The 26,029-nt window shown below is 40.5% G+C and overlaps 1 protein-coding gene and 1 pseudogene across 1 annotated transcript; both read left to right on the forward strand.

The window, feature by feature from the left end:
- The first annotated feature begins 8,170 nt into the window (after positions 1 to 8,170).
- LOC102416635 lies at positions 8,171 to 11,120 on the forward strand (annotated as a pseudogene).
- Positions 11,121 to 13,258: 2,138 nt separating this feature from the next.
- Positions 13,259 to 13,663, forward strand: LOC102389196 (phosphatidylinositol N-acetylglucosaminyltransferase subunit P-like). The gene has a single exon (XM_044944057.1). It carries the CDS (start codon positions 13,259 to 13,261, stop codon positions 13,643 to 13,645), a length of 387 nt encoding a protein of 128 aa, XP_044799992.1. The 3' UTR covers positions 13,646 to 13,663.
- The last annotated feature ends 12,366 nt before the right edge of the window (positions 13,664 to 26,029 follow it).

Here is a 26,029-nt window from a genome sequence, read left to right on the forward strand (position 1 = left end):
GTGGCCGACTGGAACGCTTCCGGTCTGTGTTAAGCGGAAAGCAAGCCGGCTGGCAACCCCGTATGAAAATTACTGACCGCGCAGAGCCTGTCACCCACCTTGCCTCCCAGGAGCTCGCCGGTTTCCTGGACTGCCTGGGGTTCTGGCATTTTCCCTCGGCGTTGGCATTTCCCTCTGCGTTGCGCCATCGCGCAATGAAAAGAGAGTGCACAGCTTTGTGACCTTGGGAGTCGCTTAATTTCTCTGCACTCGTTTCTTCAAAGTGGAAACTGTAATGGTACCTGCGTAAACGAAGTGCCAATAATCCATGTAAAACATTAACACGGTGCCTTTTTCCATTAAACGAATTAGTGGTGTTAATTGCCTCTGTTCATTAAGTGCTAAGTACGTACCAGACACTGTGCTGAGCGTTGAAGAGATCAACCAGACAAGGCAGAGCTTGCCAGGGTGGCTGCCAAGATGGTGTGAGGTGTGGACCCTCACTTGCACCTCCTCTGATTGGGTTGTCTGTGGATCGGGATCCCGTGGGACTTTACTGGAGCCCAGCTTTCTGAAACTTCACTTGTCTGGGAGCTAGCTGCATTAGTGTGGGTTCCAAAGAGGTTCAAGAGCACAGCCCCGAGCAGGTAGCAACTGGAAGAAGTATCCCACAAGGGAAGAAACTTGCTGATCTTCTTGGAGAGAGAGAGAGAATCGAAGAACAGAAGGTCCTGAGGAAGGGCAAAGGGACAGGGGAAGCAGCTCCTAACTTCAGCCTCTGCAAAATAGCCTGCAGACACGGAGGACCCTGGGCATTGGGCATGGGAGATGGAGTGGAGCTTGTAAGGCAGGGGTCCCCAACCACCAGAATCTACTGCCTGATGATCTGAGTTGGAGCTGATGTAATAATAATAGAAATAAAGTGCACAATACATGTAATGTGCTTGAAGCATCCAGAAACCACCCCCTCCCCCCAATCAGTGCAAAAATTGTCTTCCATGAAAAAAGTCCCTGGTGCAGAAATGGTTGGGGACTGCTGTTGTAAGGTATTAAGGAGACCAGACCCCAAGCCAGGGGCTTGTCAAAAATCTAGAATGAGCAGACAGCCCACACAAGTGAGCTATCAATGTTGTATCCTGTTCTGACTTGCGTAGGGAGAGGGGTAGGGAAAAATTGCTGCTGCAGCCACAAACCTAGCTAGATCCCACAAGTTTGGAGAAGTGGGCCTAGAGATATAAACCTTGCCCTGCTTCTGAGGTCTAATTCCTGGGTGAATGCTCTGAGCTCTAGTCAGTTTCCAGGGGAAGCCAGGGTCTTGCAGCAGCAAATGCCCACAGGGTAAAGGAACAGTCCTTGGAGCCACAAGTGGACAAAGCAGTGGGAAAGGGTCCTGCACCTCAGCCTCAAACACTTGATTCTGCTTGTAATCAGTGTTGCATGATTATTTGTTTAAGATATATCTCTCCTGATAGAATACTTCCTGTGAGGACAAGGATGTGGTATACCAATGTGTGTCTGTGATAGGTGTTATTCTAGGCTTTGGGAATGCGCTGGGTGAATGAGATACAAATATTTCTCAACGGGGCTCATATCTAGCATATGAACAATAAAATAGTGTAAGTTTCATAGGGACAAGAGCTATGAAAAACATTAAGTAGGGTAATAGGATAGGGGACTAAACGTAGTGTGGTCAGGAAAAGTTTCTCAGGGAGCTGAAATCTGAGCTGAGGTTTAAATGATGAAATCAGCCACAAAATACCTGGAGAAGGAGTGTTTCAGACATGAGGAATAACAAAGGCAAAGTGTTCCTTCCTAAAATGGAAGGAACACTGTATGTTGAAGGGACATAAAGAAAAGAGGCTGGTGTGGTGGCCGTTGGGTAAGGAGGGGAAGAATAGGAAGACTTAAGATCGGAGGTATAGGGGGCCACAGTTTGGGTTTTATCCTAAGAGGAATCATTTATCTTTCTGTCTTGGAAATGGCCAGGTTTCTTCCCTTTTCTTGGAGTGCCGCCTTAGCTGCTGTCATTAGGAAATCCCTCAGAATGATTGGTCCAGAGCTTCTCATTCCTTGGGGAAACTGAGTCCAGGATTGGGGAAAAGGGAATGAGAGAGGGATGCCTCTCTCTTGACCCTTCTGGGAGCCACTGCCACACTTCCTGTATCACATTGCAGGTGACAGTGGAGCTCTCTGCCAGGCCCAAGGGGAGCTTACTCTGTGGTGCCCACCCAGCTGACCCTCCCCAGAAACCCAACACCACTTCTGAAGAGACTCTTGCAATGCAGTGTTCTGTTGAGGGGCCTGGGAGAGGGATTTCAGGCTGGGGTGCTCTGGGGCTGCAGAGTCAACTTTAACAGAGTTTTCATTCAACCCTGAGAGCAATATGAAGCCGCTGAAGGGTATGGGGGGGGGGGGGGCGTCATGGGGAGGAGAGTTGGGAAGAAGGTTGAAAACAGTCAGATTCCTCTTTAAGAAAGAACACTGGTGGCTTGCTGGTGCAGGGAGCTGGAGACAGGAGAACAAGGTGGGAGGCAGTGGTAGCGTCAACTGGAACTAGGAACTGATGGGATGTGGATGTAGGAGGCAGAATAAAAAGGGATCCTAGAAGCCCATCGCTCTTCAGCCTGTCTGTTGACAGCTCAGCTAGAAAATAGTAGACTGTCGCCCCTGAGGGTCTGGCCTGGCTCTCTCCTTCCTTCCCTCCTCTCCCTTCTCTCTCTCCCCTCCACCTCTACCCCTCCTCCCCCTCCTCCCCTCTCCTCACCAAGACTATGCACTCCATAAGTGTGGCAGTGGGTTTTCTCATCCTCTGGGCTCTCCCAGCAAGTGGTCATGTGCCCTGTTTTCAGGGGCTTCTTAGAAACTGTGGGGAAGGGAAGGTGGTGTGTGCGTGCTGTGATCAAGATCCGGAGCCACTCCATCTGCCCTGGTCTTGCTCAGGCGAATTACGAAGGACGTTTTCCAACTAATAGGACAAATTTCCCACGTTTTGAAATGGGCAAAGAACATGATTAGGAAATTCACACAAGTGCAACAGCCAATAACCATACAGATAAGCGTTCCACCTTACTGGGATTCAAAGAGTTGAAGAACTGAGAGCTATCATGAGAAATCATTTTATGACTATCAAATAGCTAAAACTTGAACATAATTGTGATACCTATTTTTGACAAGGGTGTGGTTGAAATAGGCGCCATATTTCTACATACTGTTGGTGGAAATGTACATTGACTTGATTTTGTTCATTAGTTTATTCAACAAATAATTGTTTAGTATTTAACTGTAAAGTGAAAGTGAACGTGTTAGTCACTCAGTCATGTCCAACTCTTTGCGACCCCAGGAACTGTATAGCCTGCCAGGCTCCTCTGTCCATGGAATTCTCCAGGCAAGAATACTGAACTGGGTATCCATTCCCTTTTCCAGGGGATCTTTCTGGCCCAGGGATTGAACTCGAGTCTCCCACATTGCAGGCAGATTCTTTACCTTCTGAGCCACCAGGGAAGTCATTTAGTTAGGCCATTAAATGCCAGGCCCTGTGCCTTAAAGGCTCCAGCTGTCCAGAAGGAAAATGTGATTACTGCCTTCAGCTGGTACATTAAGAACTGTGCACTTCATCGTGTGAACATTGTACCTCAATATAAAGGACCAAGTAGATGAGAACTGGAGCTGCCTGTGAGGCCTGATCAAGATGACTACCTCTCTAAAGCATCCTGTGCCCCTGGGCAAAAGCCAGTGGGGAGCAGGATTGACAAAGTCCAGGGAAAGGAGCCGGAGGACAGGGGTCTCGGCAAGTCCTGTGTGGTCCCCCTCCAGTCCTAGGGGCAAAAAGAAGATGGAAACCTCTCTGGGATGGCTGGAGGGCACGTGTGGCCCCAACACGGAGCAGTCCCAGGACACTGTGTGTGTGGAAGCAGGGGGCAGAGAGGTGGGGAGAGGGGGGTTGAGCAGGCAAAGTGCGGGGTGGCTCCCTCCTCCCAGGATGAAGGCTCCTGGGATATTCTCGGGAGCCCTGCCCCTGTCCCCACCCCCAGAAGTCTCCAGAATTTGCAGTAGATTGAAGAAGCTTCCAACGTTCTCCACAAAGGAAAAGATTTCTGTTTTCACACTCACCTACCATGGATTCCAGGATTTGTGGGCGGTATCTCTCTGTACCATTTCAGCTTTTTTGAAATTCTAGATTTTGCAGGCATCTCCCTTCCCCTTCCCCTACCAATTGTGTCATCAGTTATCAGCTTTCCTGAGCAGACTCCTGTGGTCTATTTTATGTTATTGAGCTTTTTAAATTTTTTGGCAGAACAGTCTCCTCAGTTGCCAGAACTCTAAGAAATACATATCTTTTAAGTCACTCCATCTATAGTTATTTCTGTTATAGCAGCTCAAGCTAAGACATCTTTCTTTTTCTTTTTTTCTTTTAAACACATGTATTTTTTTATTTGGTGAGCCAGTCCTCCCAAAATCTGGAGTCTTTTACAGACTTCCTGGTGAGACAATTCTTTTGCTTGTCTACGCTAAATAAATAAACAAAAATTAAAGTAAGAAACAAGAGGCCACATCTTGTACCACTCACCTCAAAGAGTTAGAAAGCTTGGTGGCCCTCTTGGGTTTGGAGGCCGTGTGTACTATATTTGAGCGTGCTGCTCTGACTCATTTATCAGTAACCTATAGGTTTAGAGAGGAACCTGGCTCCAAAAGATAGGCCTAGGCTGCAGTGCAAGGTGTGTTACTAGTTGGGCCTGATTATCCAACAGACCCAATGTTCTGGACATATTTTGTGACAGAAATCTTACTTAATACCTTCAGGCAATTCCAATTGGGGAATCACAGCATGGGCACCCAGGATTCTGAAGCAAGGCTCTGATCCCACCCACAAACTGGCCACTACTTGAGAAGGAGTTTTTGGCTTACAATGACTGTTGTAGAAACTAAACACTTGTCTGTGAGAGGCCATGAAACCACCCAGTGAGAACTGAGAATTATTTGATCCATTGGACCATAACATTGGGGATGCCAGCCAGCATTCCATGATAAAACGTAAGGGGTATGTGAAGTGAAGTGAAGTCGCTCAGTCATGTCCGACTCTCTGCGACCCCGTGGACTGTAGCCTACCAGGCTCCTCCATCCATGGGATTTTCCAGGCAAGAGTACTGGAGTGGGTTGCCATCTCCTTCTCCAGGGGATCTTTCCAGCCCTGGGATCGATCCCAGGTCTCCCGCATTGCGGGCAGATACTTTACCATCTAAGCCACCAGGGAAGCCCATATAAGAAAGCCCAAGGGGTATATAGACCTTTCTTATTTTCAATCACAAGTACTTAGAGCTATAAAGTTTATCCTGCATCCTGCTATTCATTTTATGTTTTCATTATCATCCTAACTTCCCTTGTGATTACTTCTTTGATCCATGGATTGTTTAGAACTATGTTGCTTAATTTCCAAATATTTGGGAGTTTTCTAGGTAGCGTATGATTATTGATATCTAATTTAATTCCATTGTGGTCAGAGAACATATTCTGTATGATATCAAAGCTTTCAAATTTATTGAGACTTGTTCTATGGCTTAGCATATGGTCCATTGATGTGTACAATGTGTACAATGTTTGAAAAGAATATATATCCTGCAGTTGTGGTATGCAGTTTTATAAATTTCCATTAGGGCAGGATAGTTGATGATATTGTTCACATAATCTATATCTTTCTTGATATTTTTATGTCTATTAGTCTATGGCTGAGGGTTTCTTTTCATCTCCAACTATGATCATGGAATTGTGTATTTCTTCTTTTAGTTCTGTCAATTTTTGTTCCACGTATTTTGAAACTCTGTCATTAGGTTATAATCTCTGTTGTCACAAATTTATAATTCTTATAGCTTCCTGGTGAATCAATCGCTTTGCCATTATGAAATATCTATCTTTTTAAATATTTATTTTATGTATTTATTTTGGTCAGGTCTTAGTTGTGGCGTGTGTGATCTTTCCTTGCAGCATGTGAGATTTCTCTAGTTGCCCCCTGGCATGTGGGATCTTAATTCTCTGACCAGGAATCAAACCTGCTTTGGAAGGTGGATTCTTAACCACTAGACCACCAGGGTGGTCCTGAAGTATCTATCTTTATCTCTAGTCTTTGTCTTGAAATATACTTTAACTCATATAGTCTCTCCAGCCTTCACAAGCTTACTGTTTGCATGGTATATACTTTTTCCTTCCATTTTATTTCATATTTTAGAGTGCATCTCTTATATACAGCAGGTATTTGGGTTTTGCTTTTCTTTATCCATTCAAACAACCTCTGCCTGTTAAGACATAAGTGTTTATTGAGGGATGGGTGGCAAAGGAGAAGACACTTAGGTCTGGTCTCATTTGTATTCTTTCCATCTGATGACGAATGCTTTTGAACACTACAGACTTGAGAATGGATCAACTAGTTTCCAGGTTATGGAAGGAAGGTCACCTGGTTGTCCCAGGGACAAGCATGCAGTCTCTATCAGGGCCTGGTAGTAAGATAAAGCTGTTTCTCAAAGGAGATCAGTTACTTATCAAACAGAGTATGGTTTTCTTCACTTCTGCATTGCTGCTCCTGGGCTTGCTATAGTCTCCATCAGCAAGGTGATTGCAACATGATTGGAATCTGGTGGGTCATGGAGACCAAGAGGCCCATCTACTTACATTACAGGCTAGACCAGTTGGACAGTTTCCTTTGCTCTGGATTCCTCTCAAAGCTAATGGTCCTTCGGGTCAACTCAGTAGATGAGTGGCTGGCAAGACATCCAAATATAAAGTGTGCTTCCTCAAAAATCCAAGAAAACCACCAAGTACCCAAATTCAACTACTCTAAGACACCATCAACTGAAAGGTGCACCTTTATTTATATTCCACTATGAAGAATTTTATGAAACATTATCAATTAAACTATAGCATATCATTGATTATAACATAAATTCCATTTCAAAGGTATGGAATCACATTCAAAGGTATGTGAATGAACTAAATGCCACTGAATTGTTCATTTTAAAATAATTAATTTTATGTTATATGAATTTTGCCTCAACAACATTTTATTTTTTTAAATGTGAATCAGTAAAATATAGCATTCTGTCACTTTCATATGGTAGAAGGGTATAAGGTGAAGCAACTGGTACTTAGGAAAGGACATTGTGATACCGTCTAGAACACTGGCTGTGTAGAAACATCACTCACGTGTATTTTCATGGAATTTACCTTGATTTACCAGAAGGGGTCAACAGAAGGCTTTCATAGAACTGTGTTACTATTTCCTCCTACTGACAAGGATTGTCAGAAGTCACCCATTAGCCTCAGTAGGGGAAGAGAAGCCTCTTCTACTGGCCGGGGAGACTCAAGGCGGGTAGGATTTTAGATGCTCTGAGTTATCTGACTGCTTTCTTTTCTGGTCAACACTCTGACATTCACATAACAGACTGGCAAGGCTGTGAATTTAATTGGTATTATACTACAGTAATCCTCAATATCACACTTTGGATTTGATTTTCAGTTACTATCAGCCCCATGACTGCAAGAGATAAATTATTTTTATGATAGACATAGAAAGTCAATGGTTTGGGACTTGTCTTGAATCAAAATTTTAGGGTATTGAGTTTCACATTCTTGTCTTCTTTTTTTTTTTTTTTTCACACTGTTGAGAAAGAAATTCCTCTTTACTGTGTTCACAAATCCCTTATTCCCTCCATACTGTTCTGTGGCAGAGGCCACTTAGTTCACCAACACTTTGCCTTCATCGTTCATTCAAGTGATAATTGATTGCAAGTGATAATCAGTTGCAGCAGGTCAAGGGCTACCTTTAAGATTACCTGGATTTTCACTGCCCCAAAATAAATACCAAATTCATGCTTGTTATGATACCAATTTCTTTACCAGTTAAAGCTCATAGTTCTGAGTTATGTTTTCCAGTTTTTAAAAAAGTAGCCAAAATTGTTCCAAAAAGAATTAGAAAACCAAATGGGGAAATAACCATAGAAAAACTGAAAATATTGTCATTGAATGACAAAGTTAAAAGGTAACAGGCTGAGAATTTTAAATAGGTGAGTTCTAGTTGACCTTCAGGGGAAAGATTATTCCTCATTTATAAATAAATAAGTTGACTTTAGAGCATATAAGATGAAATTTCCTCAAGGCAGGAAAGTAGCATGATATCAGAGCCTAATAAAGAGAGAAACACATTTGAAGGATACATAATTTTCACATTATAGAATCTATTTAAGAGAATAAGAAAAGGCTGAACATCCTGCTCACTGGTCAGGGTGCATGACAGGGCAGAGATGGAGGGTAGGTTAGGCAAGGTAAACCAGGCACTAGGCAAAGGACTTGCATCAAAACCACTGAAATACATTCATGTGAGTGATTTAACTTGAAAAGTCGTATTGCTGGATATTATATGGAGTTTGGCAAGATGCCTTCTCCCAAGAGCATGCTGAAAGATGCAGAGATGATGGCACAAATCCTGAAGGACATGGAGATTACAGAATATGAGGTAAGAGTTGTAAATCAGATGTTGGAGTTTGCCTTTCAATTTGTGACCACAATTTTAGATGATGCAAAAATTTCTAAGAGAGTTACTGTTGATGCTCATGATGTGCAATTGTCAATCCAGTGCTGTGCTAACCAATCTTTTACTTCTTTCCCCAAGAGATTTTTTTATTAGACTTTGAAGAAAGAAATCAAACTCTTTTGCAATCAATCAAGCCATATTCAGGCCCTAGATTGCCACTTGGAGAAGGCAATAGCAACTCACTCCAGTATTCTTGCCTGGAAAATCCCATGGACGGAGGAGCCTGGTAGGCTACATCCATGGGGTTGCAAAGAGTTGGACACAACTGAGAGACTTCACTTTCACTTTTCACTTTCATGCACTGGAGAAGGAAATGGCAACCCATTCCAGTATTCTTGCCTGGAGAATCCTAGGGACAGAGGAGCCTGGTGGGCTGCCATCTATGGGGTCACACAGAGTTGGACACGACTGACATGACTTAGCAGCAGCAGCAAATTGCCACTCGATAGATATTGCTTGGCTGTTCCAACCTATAGACTTTAATCTTTACCAAATAAAGACATATACTCTGCAGGTAGAGTAACAGTTACACAGGTAAATGTTGGCTCAGTTGTTGGCATACCAAGTACTCCCACTCCAGTCACCCAATCCCACAAATCATGTCTGTTTCAACTAAGATTAATTATTTACCAGCTGAACCACCAGGGAAGCCCTCAACTAAGGTAGGGACTCCAATGTCCCTCACAGAGCCAAGGTGTACAGTACAGATTCCTGCTTCACAGTCCCCAGCTGTAAAAGCATCAGTTCTTGCAACAGCAGCAGTTCACCATATTTGGATTAATCCATCATTAATAGGGTCCAAAACCACTATTATTACCACTAACATGACACCATCATAAAGGACTTCCAATGAGTCATCAGATCAGATCAGATCAGTCGCTCATTCGTGTCCGACTCTTTGCGACCCCAGAAATCGCAGCACGCCAGGCCTCCCTGTCCATCACCAACTCCAACAGTTCACCCACACTCATGTCCATTGAGTCAGTGATGCCATCCAGCCATCTCATCCTCTGTCGTCCCCTTCTCCTCTTGTCCCCAATCCCTCCCAGCATCAGAGTCTTTTCCAATGAGTCAACTCTTCACATGAGGTGGCCAAAGTACTGGAGTTTCAGCTTTAGCATCATTCCCTCCGAAGAAATCCCAGGGCTGATCTCCTTGAGAATGGACTGGTTAGATCTCCTTTCAGTCCAAGGGACTCTCAAGAGTCTTCTTCAACACCACAGTTCAAAAGCATCAATTCTTCGGTGCTCAGCCTTCTTCACAGTCCAACTCTCACATCCATACATGACCACAGGAAAAACCATAGCCTTGACATAGCCAAGTAAGACGGTAGGTGTTGCAAGAGGGCATCAGAGGGCAAACACACTGAAACCATACTCACAGAAAACTAGTCAATCTAATCACACTAGGACCACAGCCTTGTCTAACTCAATGAAACTAAGCCATGCCCCTGGGGCAACCCAAGATGGGCGGGTCATGGTGGAGAGATCTGACAGAATGTGGTCCACTGGAGAAGGGAATGGCAAACCACTTCAGTATTCTTGCCTTGAGAACCCGATGAACAGTATGAAAAGGCAAAATGATAGGATACTGAAAGAGGAACTCCCCAGGTCAGTAGGTGCCCAATATGCTACTGGAGATCAGTGGAGAAATAACTCCAGAAAGAATGAAGGGATGGAGCCAAAGCAAAAAGAATACCTAGCTGTGGATGTGACTGGTGATAGAAGCAAGGTCCGATGCTGTAAACAGCAATATTGCATAGGAACCTGGAATGTCAGGTCCATGAATCAAGGCAAATTGGAAGTGGTCAAACAAGAGATGGCAAGAGTGAATGTTGACATTCTAGGAATCAGCAAACTAAAATGGACTGGAACGGGTGAATTTAACTCAGATGACCATTATGTCTACTACTGCGGGCAGGAATCCGTCAGAAGAAATGGAGTAGCCATCATGGTCAACAAAAAAGTCCGAAATGCAGTACTTGGATGCAATCTCAAAAACGACAGAATGATCTCTGTTCGTTTCCAAGGCAAACCATTCAATATCACAGTAATCCAAGTCTATGCCCCAACCAGTAACGCTGAAGAAGCTGAAGTGGAACGGTTCTATGAAGACCTACAAGACCTTTTAGAACTAACACCCAAAAAAGATGTCCATTTCATTATAGGGGACTGGAATGCAAAAGTAGGAAGTCAAGAAACACCTGGAGTAACAGGCAAATTTGGCCTTGGAATACGGAATGAAGCAGGGCAAAGACTAATAGAGTTTTGCCAAGAAAATGCACTGGTCATAACAAACACCCTCTTCCAACAACACAAGAGAAGACTCTATACATGGACATCACCAGATGGTCAACACCGAAATCAGATTGATTATATTCTTTGCAGCCAAAGATGGAGAAGCTCTATATAGTCAGAAAAAACAAGACTGGGAGCTGACTGTGGCTCAGATCATGAACTCCTTATTGCCAAATTCAGACTTAAATTGAAGAAAGTAGGGAAAACCACTAGACCATTCAGGTATGACCTAAATCAAATCCCTTATGATTATGCAGTGGAAGTGAGAATGAGTCATCAAACAAGTTAAAAGAAAATGTGAAGGTGATATTGATAATGATGATGGTGATGACAATCATTTATAATCTAGCCTTAATGCATGTAACATGTATACTTGGTCTTGAAACCATTGTACTGAAATTAAACACGCACATGATGTTTTCAAGTTGTTTTAGAAAACTTCGATAGTAGTTAATGAGTACATATAGTTACCATAGTTTTCAATTAAGATGTTAGATTTTCTTTTTTTTTTTTAATTTTATTTTATTTTTAAACTTTACATAACTGTATTAGTTTTGCCAAATATCAAAATGAATCCACCACAGGTATACATGTGTTCCCCATCCTGAACCCTCCTCCCTCCTCCCTCCCCATTCCATCCCTCTGGGTCCTCCCAGAGCACCAGCCCCAAGCATCCAGTATTGTGCATCGAACAATAGGACTAGTAATTGTTTCTCAGCAGCCTTTAAGTATAAAAAACAAGTTGTCATTAAAGAAAGAAAGGAAGCTAGAAAAGAGAAGAAAAGAAAGAAAAAGATGGAAAGCCACACAACACATTTTACTGACTGGCATATCCTGAAGCCAAAGCCAGGTAAGGGCAAGAGAAAAAATATATGTACATGATCCCACATATGAGCAATGAAGCAAAAATCTTAAATTAAATCTTAACAAGTTAAATCCAGCAGTGTATTGAAAGAGTAATTCATCAAGCCCAAAGAGGATTTATCCCAGCATTACTAAGATGGCTCAGCATTAGGTTATATATCAATTTAACTTATTATATTAATAAATAAAAAAATTTAAATGACTGTCTTAAATTCAACATCCACTAATGATATAAAAGAAAAAATTTCCTAGCATGTAGAAAAAGAACAGCTTTAATTTGATGCATTGTTTGTTTTTAATAAAACAATGATAAAAACTTACAGCAAATGCCATACTTAATGGTGAAGTAATAGACACACATTCCAATTGAAGTCAGAAACAAGACAAGAATGACTTTTATCACCACTACTATTCAAATGGTATCATTTACTTTCTCTAATTCAAAAAGAAAAGGAAAGCAGTAAGAGGTATAAACATTAGAAAAGAAGAGGCAAATTGTGATTATTTGCAAATGACACTATCGCTTACATAGAAAAACTCAAGAAAATCAATTGACAAACTATTAGAATTAATAAGAAAATTCAGCAAGGTGACCACATACAAAATCAACGTAAAAACAAAAATCAATAGCTTTCCTATATACCAGCCATAACCAATTAGAAAATGTAATAGAAAATAAGATTCTATTCACAATGGCAGCAAAAACTATTAACCACCTAAGAATAAACCTAAAAATAAAAGTTACCTTGGCCCCTTACAGATAGTTCAAAATTAGGAAACCTCAACCTAATTAATCACATGGATGAAAATCAAGTTGAAAACTGTGCAATTATACAACGGCTAAGAAAAGTCAAGAAGAGCTTCTGGAAAAAACACTAAGTAAAACAAGAGACAAAGGCTATTTCCTAACTATGATGAAGAGTCTTTTATTCTCTTTTTCTGAGAAACTAAGTTCAGTTCAGTTCATTTGCTTAGTTGTGTCCAACTCTTTGCAACCCCATGAACCACAGCACGCCAGACCTCCCCGTCCATCACCAACTTCCGGAGTCCACCCAAACCCATGTCCATTGTGTCAGTGATGCCATCCAACCATCTCATCCTCCGTTGTCCCCTTCTCCTCCTGCCTTCAATCTTTCCCAGCAGCAGGGTCTTTTCGAATGTCAGCTCTTCACATCAGGTGGCCAAAGCATTGGAGTTTCAGCCTCAACATCAGTCCTTCCAATGAACACCCAGGACTGATCTCCTTTAGGATGGACTGGTGGATCTCCTTGAAGTCCAAGGGACTCTCAAGAGTCTTCTACAACACCACAGTTCAAAAGTATCATGCTTTTGAACCCCCAGTTCACGGGGTCGCAAAGAGTAGGACATGACTGAGTGACTGAACTGACCTTAACTGAAGAGCAAACATCATATTAAATGGTTTAACATTAAGTATACTCCCATAAAGATAGAAACAAGGTAGGGACCATTGCTATCACTCAAAATTGTGTGTAGGAGTTGGCGCTTGGAGGACCCAAGAATATCTAAAGCCACAGGGAAAATGGTGGAAAATTCACCATTGCCATTGCCAGAAAGAGCAATTTATGGCTTTGTTCTTTTCTTAAGCTCCCAATTTGGCTTCATACTGTATCTTGTGTGGGCTTTTATTCCTGAATCTTGGCTAAACTCCTTAGGCTTAACTTATTGGCCTCAAAAGTATTGGGCTGTTGCTCTGCCTGTGTATCTCCTCATTACCGTAGTCATCGGTTATGTCCTCTTATTTGGAATAAACACGATGAGTACCTCTCTACTCCACTCCATTCATAATATCACAGATGACTATGCCAAAAATCAACAGCACCAGAAAGACCAAGAAGAGGCCATCCCAGCACTAAGAGATATTCCTGTTAGTGAAGTAAACCAAATGTTCTTTCTTGAAGCCAAATAACTTTACAGCAAAAACTTAACTGTATGTGGACTAATACCAAACATTTATTATAAATTTTTGACATAAAGATTTCAACCATACTAATTTATACTGTCTTTCTGATTAATATCCAGTGTTGAAATGTAAAAAAAAAAGTAGGTTGAACTTCTTTTATATTAAGTTCTAATAATACTATAATGTTATCAAATAGTAGTTACTAATGGACAGAATAAATACTGCATTACCATATGGTTAAAAAAAATTGTGTGTAAAAATGAAAGAGGTGATTAAAAAGTGAGAGTAACAGCTTCATACAGAAGAGCTCATTTCAGAATCTGGGAGTACCACACCCTCCCCCATAAACAAGACCTCATGCTTTGATTTCATATTACATAATAGAATGGAAATTGAAACTCACTCAGAGGCACAGATTGATCAAAAGGGGTTTATTTGCTTCTTTCCCTATCAAAGTCTTTGCCAAGTACTATCAAGATATTATTCATACTGTTCCTATCCTCTGCTTGTAGGAAAGAGTTTTAAATTATTCAAACAGTCCTTAGACCCACCAAAATCTGAATGAGAGTCTTGTTGGGTAGAGTATTCTTGGTTGTAAGTTTTTGTCTTCATCACTTTAAATATGTTGTGCCACTTCCTTCTGGCCTGCTGAGTTTATGCTGGAAAATCAGCTGATAACTTTATGGGGGAATCCCTTATATGTCATTTATTATTTTTTCCCTTGTTGTTTTTAATATTTTCTCTTTATCTTTAATTCTGGTCAATTTGATTACTATGGGTTTCACCATGTTCCTCCTTGGGTTAAACCTTAATGGGACTCTCTGCACTTCCTGGACTTGGGTGACTGTTTCCTTTCCCATGTTAAGGAAGTTTTCAGCTGTTATCTCTTCAAATGTTGTCTCAAGCCATTTCTCTCTTCTCCTTCTGGGACCCCTATAATTTGAATGTTGGTGCGTTTAATGTTGTCCTGAGATCTCCTAGACTGTCTTCATTTCTTTTTATTCTGTTCTGTGGCAGTAATTTTCACCATTCTGTCTTCTAGATCACTTATTCATTCTGCCTCATTTATTCTGCTCTCGATTCTTTCTAGTGTATTTTTCATTTCAGTTATTGTATTTTTCAACTCTGGTTGTTCTTAATATTTTCTAACTCTTTGTTAAAAACTTCTTGTAACTTCTCTCCATGTGCATCTATTCTTTTCCTGAGTTCTCTGATTATTTTTACAATTATTGTCCCTGAACTCTTTCTTGGGTAGATTGCCTAGCTCCACATCACTTTGTTGTTCTTCTGTTTTATTTTGTTCCTTCATCTGGAACATAGTCCTCTGCCAACTCATTCTGTCTAAATTTCTATTTGTATTTTATGTATATGGAAGGTTATTTATGTTTCTTGACCTTGGAGAAGTGCCCTCTGTGGGGAACATCATATTTATCGCCTCTCATCACGCAAGGGCCAGGGATCAGCTGGTCCCAGGGTATGTTCTGAACTGCATTTGTAGACTCAGTTCTGAAGGCTGAAGGATCATAGTTTTCTTGCTTCTGGTGTCTCCCTCCTGGTTGGTGAGGCTGGTCCAGAGACTTGTGCAGGTTTCCTGGTGGGAGGGGCTGGTGCCTGCCCACTGGTGAATGGAGCCGGGTCTTGGGCCTCTAGTAGGCAGGGCCATGTCAAAGGATGTGTGTAGAGGTGGCTGTGGGCTCAGGAAGTTTTTAGGCAGCCTGTCTGCTGATGGGTGGGGTTGTGTTCCCACTCTGTTGGTTGTTTGGCCGAAGGCACTGGGGCCTGACTGGCGGGGCCAAGTCTTGGTGCTAATTCATTCCAATTCCAAAAAAGGGCAATGCCAAAGAATGTCCAGGCTACCACACAATCGCGCTTATTTCACATGGTAGCAAGGTAATGCTCAAAATCCTTCAAGCTAGGCTTCAACAGTATATGAACTAAGAGCATCCAGATATACAAACTGGATGTAGAAAAGGCAGAGGAATCAGACATTAAATTGCCAACATTCACTGGGTCATAGAAAAAGCAAGGGAATTCCAGAAAAAAAAAAAACTACTTCTGCTTCATTGACTATGCTAAAGCTTTTGACTGTGCGAATCATAGCAAACTGTGGAAAATTCTTAAAGAGGTAGGAATACCAGACCACCTGATCTGCCTCCTGAGAAACCTGTATGCAGGTCAAGAAGCAACAGTTAGAACCAGACATGGAACAATGAACTGATTCAAAATTGAGAAAGAAGTATGTCAAGCCTGTATATTGTCATCCTGCTTATTTAATTTATACGCAGAGTACCTCACACAAAATGCCGGGCTGGATGAGTTACAAGCTGGAATCAAGATTGCCAGGAGAAATATCAATGACCTCAGATATGCAGATAACACCACTCTAATGGCAGAAAGTGAAGAGGAACTAAAGAGCTTCTTGATGAAAGTGAAAGAAGAGAGTGAAAAAGCTGGGTTAAAACTCAACATTCAATAAATGAAAATCATGGCCTCTGGTCCCATCACTTCACGGCAAATAGATGGGGGATAAATGGAAACAGTGAGAGACTTTATTTTCTTGTGCTCCAAAATCACTGCAGATGGTGACTGTAGCCATGAAATTAAAAGATGTTTGCTTCTTGGGAAAAAAGCTATGACAAACCTGACAGTGTATTAAAAACCAGAGACATCACTTTGCCAACAAAGCTCCACATAGTCAAGGCTGTGGTTTTTCCAGCAGTCATGTACTGATGTGAGAGTTGGATCATAAAGAAGGCTGAGTGCCGAAGAATTGATGCTTTTGAACTCTGGTGCTGAATAAGACTCTTGAGAGTCCCTTGGACTGCAAGGAGATCAAACCAGTCAATCCTAAAGGAAATAAGTCCTGAATATTCATTGGTAGGACTGATGCTGAAGCTGAGGGTCCAATACTTTGGCTACCAGATGTGAAGAACTGACTCATTGGAAAAGACCCTGATGCTGGGAAAGATTGAAGGCAGGAAGAGAAGGGGACAATAGAAGCTGAAATGGTTGGATGCCATCACTGACTCAATGGACATGAGTTTGAGCAAACTCTGAGAGTTGGTGAAGGACAGGGAAGCCTGGTGTGCTTCAATCTATGGGGTTACAAAGAGTCAGACATGGCTGAGAATTGAATAACAACAACCCAAGCAAGATATCTGCCTCCAACAAGAGTTCAAGTAGATGAAGACTTCCTGATATTTCTGTCACCAACTTTTATGACTCCAGAGAGAAAAACAGACATCTTCTCCCTCCCCAGAAGACTCCCCGAGACCAGCATGTAGGTCTGGCTCAGGCTCCAATGAAGTCACTGCTTTTCCCCGGGCTCCTGATGTGCACGAGAACTTGCATGCACCCTGCAAGAGTGGAGTCTCTGCTTCCCCCAGTTCTGTGGCGCTCCTGCATTCAAGCCCCACTGGCCTTCAAAGTTAAATGCTCTGGAGGGTCCTCCTCCCCATACCAGACCCCCAGTCTGGGGAGCCTGATATGGGGTTCACAGCTCTCACTTCTGTTGGAGAACTTCTCTAATATAATTATTCTCCAGTTTGTGATTCGCCCACCCAAGGGGTATGGGATTTGATTATATGATGAGTGCAACCTTCCTACCATCTTGTTGAGCTTCTTCATGTCTCTGGATGTGGGATGTCTTTCTTTGGTAGGTTCAAGTCTTTTTTTATCAGTGGTTGTTCTGAAGTTAGTTTTGATTTTGGTGTTCTTGTGGGAGGAGGTGAGCTCAAGGTCCTTCTACTCTGCCATCTTGTCTCCTCTCCAAGTCAAGGAAATATTTTTTAAAACAAAGAGAGAGATGACTATATGGTAAAATAGTTTATAATTAAAAACTTATTTTTACCAATACTATAAATGAGGTTTACTCACATATTACATGAAAGGATTTTTGAATTGTCAAATGAAGCAAAGTCCAATCCTATGTTATTTAAAAACACACCTAAAACAAAGAGATTAGAATGCTTAAAAATAAGAGAATGGATAAATTTATACCAGGCAAGATGTAAAACACAAAACAGCAAGGGTCATTATGTTGGTATCTGTCAAGATAGAATTCTGACCAAAAGACTTTAAAAAGAAAAAGGAGGACTTTAAGAAATGTTAATGGCTAATTTAAAAATGGAGATACGTAGTCAATAACATAGAGTCAGCTTCCACCAAATAAAAACAGAAACACATTAACAAGAGAAAAGATTGATACATTAAGTTCATTCCAAGACAAAGCAAGTGGATAAAATATGAATAAGGATTTAGGAAACCTTATCCAGTGCTACTGAAAATGTGGTTACAGACTGCTGCCAATTCATGAACTGTGGTTACTAGATGCAGTGAGATAAGAAGCTTGCTCCAGAATTTAAATCAATGCACTACTTCCTTCACTTGGAAAGTCTTGCCACCAAAAAAGAAAAAAAAAAAATCAGCTGAACTATTGTATGCTTAGTGACATAGTAGACTGGCTACTTTGAGTATCACTGACCTAAACAGCATAATCAGTATGGTAGCTCTTACAAATGTATGTCAAATTCGGAATACCTATATTAATGAACATACCTCCTTTTGAAGTACACATGGAATGTTCCTGAAAATGGACATCTTAGGACATAAAGAAAACTGGCAACAAATGTTGATAATTATTAGAAAAATGCATATCAAAGCAACAGTGAAATATCACCTCATACCTGTCATCAAAAAGTCTGCTGCTGCTGCTAAGTCACTTCAGTCATGTCCAACTCTGTGTGACCCCATGGACGGCAGCCCACCAGGCTCCCCCGTCCCTGGGATTCTCCAGGCAAGTACACTGGAGTGGGTTGCCATTTCCTTCTCCAATGCAGAAAAGTAAAAAGTGAAAGTGAAGTCGCTCAGTCGAGTCCGACTCTTAGCGACCCCATGGACTGCAGCCTACCAGGCTCCTCCGTCCATGGGATTTTCCAGGCAAGAGTACTGGAGTGGGGTGCCATTGCCTTAACAAATATCAGAGAGGATATGGAGAAAAAAAGAATACTTGTGCACAACTGGTGGGAATGTAAATTGGTGCAGCCACTATAGAACAGTATGGCACATCTTCAAAAAACTAAAAATAGAGCTACCATATGATCCAGCAATTCCACTGTTGGGTGTATATCTGGAAAAAAAAAATGCTAATTCAAAAATATACACGCACCCCAGTGCTCACGGCAGCACTATTTACAATAGCCAGGAAATGGAAGCAACCCAAGTGCCCATCAACAGCAAATGGATAAAGAAGATGTGATATATATGTACAATGGAATATTACTCAGCCACAAAAAGAATGAAATTCTGCCAGTTGCAGCATCATGGATGGCCCTAAAGAATATTGTGCTTAATGAAATGTCAGACAGAGAAAGATAAATACCGTATAAGTGGAATCTAAAAAATAAAACGAATGTATGTAGCAACAGAAAAAGACTCAGAGATATAAAAAACAAACTAGTGGTTACCGTTAAGGAGAGGGAAAAAGGGAGCAGCAAGACAGGGTATGAGATTAAAAGATACAAACTATTCTGTATAAAATAGATAAGTGACAGGTATCAGGAAATTACAGCCATTATCTTGTAATAACTTTTTGTTGCTGTTGTTCAGTCGCTCAGTCGTGTCTGACTCTTTTCAACCCCATGGACTGATGCAGCACGCCAGGCTTCCCTGTCCTTCACTATGTCCTGAAGTTTGCTCAAACTTGTGTCCATTGAGTCGATGATGTCATACAACCATCTCATCCTCTGTTGCCCCCCTACTCCTGCTCTCAATCTTTCCCAGCATCAGGTTCTTTTCCAATGAGTCAGCTCTTTTAGTGGAATATAATATGTAAAAATACTATGAATCACTATGCTATATACCTGAAACTAACATAATATTGTAAATCAACTATACCTCAATTAAAAATAATAAAATAAAATAATGTAAAAAATTTAAATGCAAATAACAGGCTGTGTTCTATGACTACAATGCTAGATATTAATGATAATAATAAAGTCTCTGCCACTTGGAAAAAAGTTTTAATACACATACTTTTAAATGATTCCTTCAATGAAGGAAAAATTAAAAATTTAGAACTCTTGAAAATACTACTGCTAATAGTGTAAACATTACATCTGAATAAATGGTCTATGGCAAAAAAAGAGTTATCAGAGGAAAATTCATTATGTTGGATATCTCTATCAATGAATATGAAAGTAAGTAAATGAAACATTGATGTCACAAAGATAGAAAAAGATCAAAGAAAACCAAAGCAAAGCACAAGCAAAGAATTAATAAGAGTGAAAAATTAGTGAACTGATAAAACAGAGTAAAAGTAATACAGAAATCAAAAGGCTTATTTGAAAACACTAGCAATGTACACAAACTATTGAATAACTTAATTTTTAAAATAAAGTATAAAACATACAAACTAATGACAAGCCAGACAGGGCCATCAAAACAGAGCCTATTAATTTGTATAATTTTATACAAATAAATATGAAAATCTTGATGAAATAAATAAGATAACTGAATGCCACTTAAAGAATTCTAGAGCATAGAAGAGGAAGAAACACTTCCAATTTCTTTTTGTGGAACAAGTACAACATTGATAGTAAATGAATAAAAAAAGGTAAAATATTAGTAAGCATATATTAATAACACATTAAATAAATACATATAACTAGACGGGATTTATTTCAGGAATATAAAGATCATTCAATACTGGGAAATCTGTTAACATAGTGTATCAAATTTATATACCTAAGGAGGAAATAATAATCTCCATAGATACTGAAAAGGCCTTCAACACAATTCAAAGCCCATTCATGTTAAAGACTCAATAAAAAGAAATTGAGGGATACTTCCTTTACAATATCTTGGCCCCAAATTAATTAGTGGGCAAACCCTAGAGGCTTTCCTACTGGTGATATAATTAAAAAAAAAAAAAATTTTTTTTCCCCAGATTCCTGGCACAGAACTTCAAAAATCCTTGAAATTTCCTGAGTGATAGGGGTGTCTTGTTACTCATAACAACCCCCTTGATACTTGAATTTATAAACTCAATACTTGAATTTATATCAGTTCAGTTCAGTCGCTCAGTCATGTCCGACTCTTTGCGACCCCATGAATCGCAGCACGCCAGACCTCCCTGTCCATCACCAACTCCCGGAGTTCACTCAAACTCATGTCCATCGAGTCAGTCATGCCATCCAGCCATCTCATCCTCTGTCGTCCCTTTTTCCTCCTGCCCCCAATCTCTCCCAGCATCAGAGTCTTTTCCAGTGAGTCAACTCTTCGCATGAGGTGGCCAAAGTACTGGAGTTTCAGCTTTAGCATCATTCCTTCCAAAGAAATCCCAGGGCTGATCTCCTTCAGAATGGACTGGTTGGATCTCCTTGCAGTCCAAGGGACTCTCAAGAGTCTTCTCCAACACCACAGTTCAAAAGCATCAATTCTTCAGTGCTCAGCCTTCTTCACAGTCCAACTCTCACATCCATACATGACCACAGGAAAAACCATAGCCTTGACTAGACGGACCTTTGTGGGCAAAGTAATGTCTCTGCTTTTGAATATGCTATCTAGGTTGGTCATAACTTTCCTTCCAAGGAGTAAGCGTCTTTTAATTTCATGGCTGCAGTCACCATCTGCAGTGATTTTATATATGAACTCGATACTTGAGTTTATGCTAATGAGGGGTTTCATGGTGATGATTCACAGCAGAGAGGGGTTTGGTAGCTTCAGGATGAAGGCTGGGGCCAGAAGAACCAAACCACCTGATTAGAGCATTGTAACTTTCGGCCCCACGCTGAACTTCAAGAAGTGGAGAGGAACTGGAGATTGAGTTCAGTCACCAAACTAACGATTTAAAAACTCAGGGCCTGCATGCTAAGGGAGTTTCCTCAGCTGGGAACATCTTAATAGTCTAGGAGGGTAGTATCTCTTCCTCTAGCTGTTCATTAATATCCTTTGTAATAAAATGATAATTCTAAGTATAGCACTTTCCTGAGTTCTGTGAGTGGGTCTAATGAATTTTCCACTTGAAGATGTTGTGGGAAGTCCCAAATTTGTATCCAGCCAGGCAGAAGTGTGGGTGGGCTGGGGACCCCCGGGACCTGATGTGGGGGCAGCCTTGTGGGACTGAAAGCCTTAACCTGTGGAATCTTCACTAACTATGGGTAGCTGGTGTCAGAACTGAATTGAATTTTAGGGCACACAGCTGGTATCAGACAAATAGTCTTGGAACTCATCACAAAAATCATAGAGAAGACAAGGATGTCCACTATTTTAACACAAGAGAAAACAATTAGATTCATTTTGATATTTGGCAAAACTAATACAATTATGTAAGTTTAAAAATAAAATAAAATTAAAAAAAAAAGAAACATTGCAAACAACAACAACAACAACAAAAAGAAACATAAGAATGGAAAAAGAAGAGGTAAATTTATGTTCATGTGCAAGTGATATAGTTCTAGGAAACTTATGATAAATGGAAAATTTATTCCTATGAAGAATAAATGTATTTTGTCAAGTAGCATGTTATAAAATTAGCATATAGAAATAAAGAGCTTTGTAACCACTTGGAAGAAATAGTAATCACTTGTAAAAAATAAAGGAAGAAGAGAGCCCTGATTCCATTCACAACAGCAAAAGCAAAATGAAATAAAATGCAGACACAAATTTAATGAGAATTGTGTAATGAGGATTGTGTAATGAGGTGTAATTCCCCAACAGGGAAGCCCAAGAATATTGGAGTGGGTAGCCTATCCCTTCTCCAGGGGAACTTCACAACCCAGGAATCGAATCAGGGCCTCCTGCATGAGGAAAACTATAAAATATTCCTACAGGACAAAAAGTAGATTTGAAAAAATGAGAAAACATGCCATATTATTGATCAGAAGACTCAATATCAGAAAGAGATCATACTCTACAAGTTACAATTTGTGATCCCAATAAAATTATCTTCTGTGCTGTGCTTAGTGGTGTCTGACTCTTTGAGACCCCATGGACTATAGCCCACCAGGCTCTCTGTCCATGGGGATTCTCCAGGCAAGAATACTGGAGTGGGTTGCCATGCCCTCCTCCAGGGGATCGTCCCAACCCATGGATTGAATCCAGGTCTCCTACATTGCAGGCAGACTCTTTCCCGTCTGAGCCACCAGGAAAGCCCAAGAATATTGTAGTGGGTAGCCTATCCCTTCTCCAGGGGAACTTCCCGATCCAGGAATCGAACCAGGGCCTCCTGCGCAGGTGGATTCTTTACCAGCTGAGCTACCAGGGAATTATCTTCAGGTTATTATTTTTTTTCTGGAGCCAGACAAGTTGATTATATATTATTTTGGAAAATAAATACAAGACTAACCAGAAATCTCCTTAAAAAGAAGAGAAATGGGAAACTAGCCCTACTTCACACTGAAACATTTATTAAAACTCTCTTATTGAATGAAACAATACCATTTACAGCAACATGAATAGAGCTAAATGTGCCTAGAGCTGGTCATGTTCTGCAATGAGAAGCTACTGCAACGAGAATCGCATGCTCCACGACTAGAGAGGAGCGCCCAATCTCTGCAACTAGAGAAAGCCCATACGCAGCAACAAAGACCCAGCACAGCCAGAAAAGAGAAGATGCAGACTCACAGATAGAGAAAACAAACTGAGGGTAACCAAAAGCAAAAGGGGGTGGGGAGAGGATAAATTAAGAATTTGGGAAAAGCAAATACAAACTACAATGTATAAAATAGGTAAACAAAAAGGTCCCGCTGTATAGCACAGGGAACTATATTCAATATGCTATAATAAACCATAATGGGGAAAATATACTTATTCATATATTTATGTGTATATATATATGAATCACTTTGTTGTACATCAGAAACTAATACAACATTGTAAATCAACTCTAGTTTTTTAAAAAACTATTAAAACATGGTATTAGTGCATAAATAGGTATATAGTTAATTGAACAGGATATAAAAATCTAAAGATAATACCAACCTGGTGGCTCAGACCATAAAGCTTCTGCCTGCAATGTGGGAGACTCAGGTTTGGTCCCTGGGGCAGGAAGACCCCCCTGGAGAAGAAAATGGTAACCTACTCCATGGAAAATTCCATGGACTGAGGAGCCTGGTAGGCTACAGTCCATGGGGTTGCAAACAGTTGGACACAACTGAGCGACTTCGTTTTCTTTTCTTTCTTTAGTTTTTTTTAAAAAAATTCTTTTTCTTTTATTAATACATGGTGCATAAATAGATATATAGTTAATTTAACAGGATATAAAATTTAAAGATAGATTCCAAAGGTATACAGACATTTAATGTTTGATAAACAAATGCTGTTGGAACAACTGATGGCCAAGTGGATAAAGACAAAATTGGATCCATTCTTCATGACTTGCACTTGGATAAATTCCAATGTCCTATACAAAGTGAAGGCAAAACCAAAATACCATTAATACATATAAGGAAGACTTTAAAACAAAGGGAAATTCATATGCCATTATTTTTTTAATTAGGAAACTTGTATTTATTTTATTATTTATTTATTTGGCTGCACAGCCTGTGGGATCTTAGTTCCCTGACCATGGATTGAACCTGTGTCCCCTGCATTGGAAGTGCATAATCTTAACCACTGGACCTCCAGGGAAGTCCCAGGAAGCTTGTATTTTAGCTTGGCAATGCACTTTATGCAGTATCAAGATAAATGCAAAATGGGGAAAATACAGTGTTGTATATATATATGTATATATATATATTAATTGGCCTTAAGCTTGGCAGATTTTTGCCTTTGGTTCCTATGTTTCTGACCAAAAGGTACAATCCTGTTCTTTCTATCTCTGGCTGTGCTGGGTCTTTGCTGTTGCGCGGGCTTTTCTCTAGTTTCCATGAGGGGGGTGGGGTGCCACCCTTCAGTTGCTATGTGCAGGCTTGTGGGGGCCCCTCTCCTTGCAGAGCAGGGGCTCCAGGGCGCCGACCTCAGCAATTGCAGTGCGTGGGCTCAGTACTGACTATTCCTGGGTTCCAGTGTACAGGCTCCATAGTTCCAGCACAGGGGCCCAGTCGCTCTGTGGCATGTGGCATCTTCCTCAACTAGGGATCCCATTCATGTCTCCTGCATTGGCAGGCAGACTCCTCACCACTGGGTCACCAGGGAAGGCCTACAATTCTATTCTGATGTGGCTTTTAATCTATTCAAGTTCATTTACTCAAGTTATTAGTTTTCTTAGACTAGTCTGAATAATATGTGACTCTTTGGCTAAGGCTTTTTCCTTCTATTTAGAAACCTGATGCCTATTTTGGGAACTAGAAAAAACACAAATTTCTTCAACAGAAAAGACTGTATTTACCTTAGAAAATGAGAGAGAGACTTAAGAGACCTCCGAACCAAATGCAATATGTACATCTTGTTTAGATCCTGATTTAAATAAACCAACTATAAAAAGGCATTTTGAGACCATTGGGAAAAACTGAACAGGGACTAATTGTTAGATGATATTAAGTAGTTAATTGTTGATTTTGGGGGGAGTGATAATGAAATTGTGGTTATGTTATGTTTATAAAATGTCTATATTACTGAAGAATTTACAAAGTGGAACTATATGCTGTCTTAGATTGTTTTAGCATACTCCAGCAAAAGAAAAAACACAGTGGTAGGAAGGATAGAGTATAAATGACAAGAATAGAATGTTGATTACTGTTGAAGCTGGAAGATAGGTGCTTGGAGGCTTATTATACTATTCTCTCTACTTTATGTATGTTTGAAATTTTCCGTAATAAAAAGGTATGAATTCTGTCACTGCTATGTCTCCCCAGATGAAGCCATTGAACTCAAAAGAGCAAGATCAAATGTTAGATCAAATAAAAGTTTTATAACATAAATTCCTTTCTTTAAGTTACTTTCTTTGGTCTTGAAAGCCTTTTAACAGATAGAAGTTAAACTATTATGGAAAAATAAAAGACCATAGTCACAGTCTGCTAATCCCATATGCTTCCCATGAGAAGGATAAATAGTTATATGGCAGTTTTATGGGATTCAGGACCCAATATATAAAATTTTCCTAAAGGACTCTCTAACACTCCATCCTTTCTTTTCTTCTTCTTTTTAAAAAATTTTTAAAATCGGGATGGGAGGCAGATGGGGAAAAAAATGGAGGCATGAAAAAAATCTCCTATTTGACTAGTTAGAGCAAAGTAAAGAATGGGGCTGGTGGCCTTTGGTTTGAGATACTCTGGTGTGATAGAAATAAACATACAATAAGTCTGCAAGTACAATCATCTGAAGTTGCCAGCTAACTTTATCCTAATAAATAGAGTATCATTTAGAAAGCATGTCGAATTCAGCAAATAGCTCTTTGGGAAACTAGCACCTGGCTTGTTCCTGGACTCCAGCAGAGTACAACAACACTTA

The sequence above is a fragment of the Bubalus bubalis genome, chromosome 6 (genome assembly GCF_019923935.1).
Source record: "Bubalus bubalis isolate 160015118507 breed Murrah chromosome 6, NDDB_SH_1, whole genome shotgun sequence".
Taxonomy (NCBI): domain Eukaryota; kingdom Metazoa; phylum Chordata; class Mammalia; order Artiodactyla; family Bovidae; genus Bubalus; species Bubalus bubalis.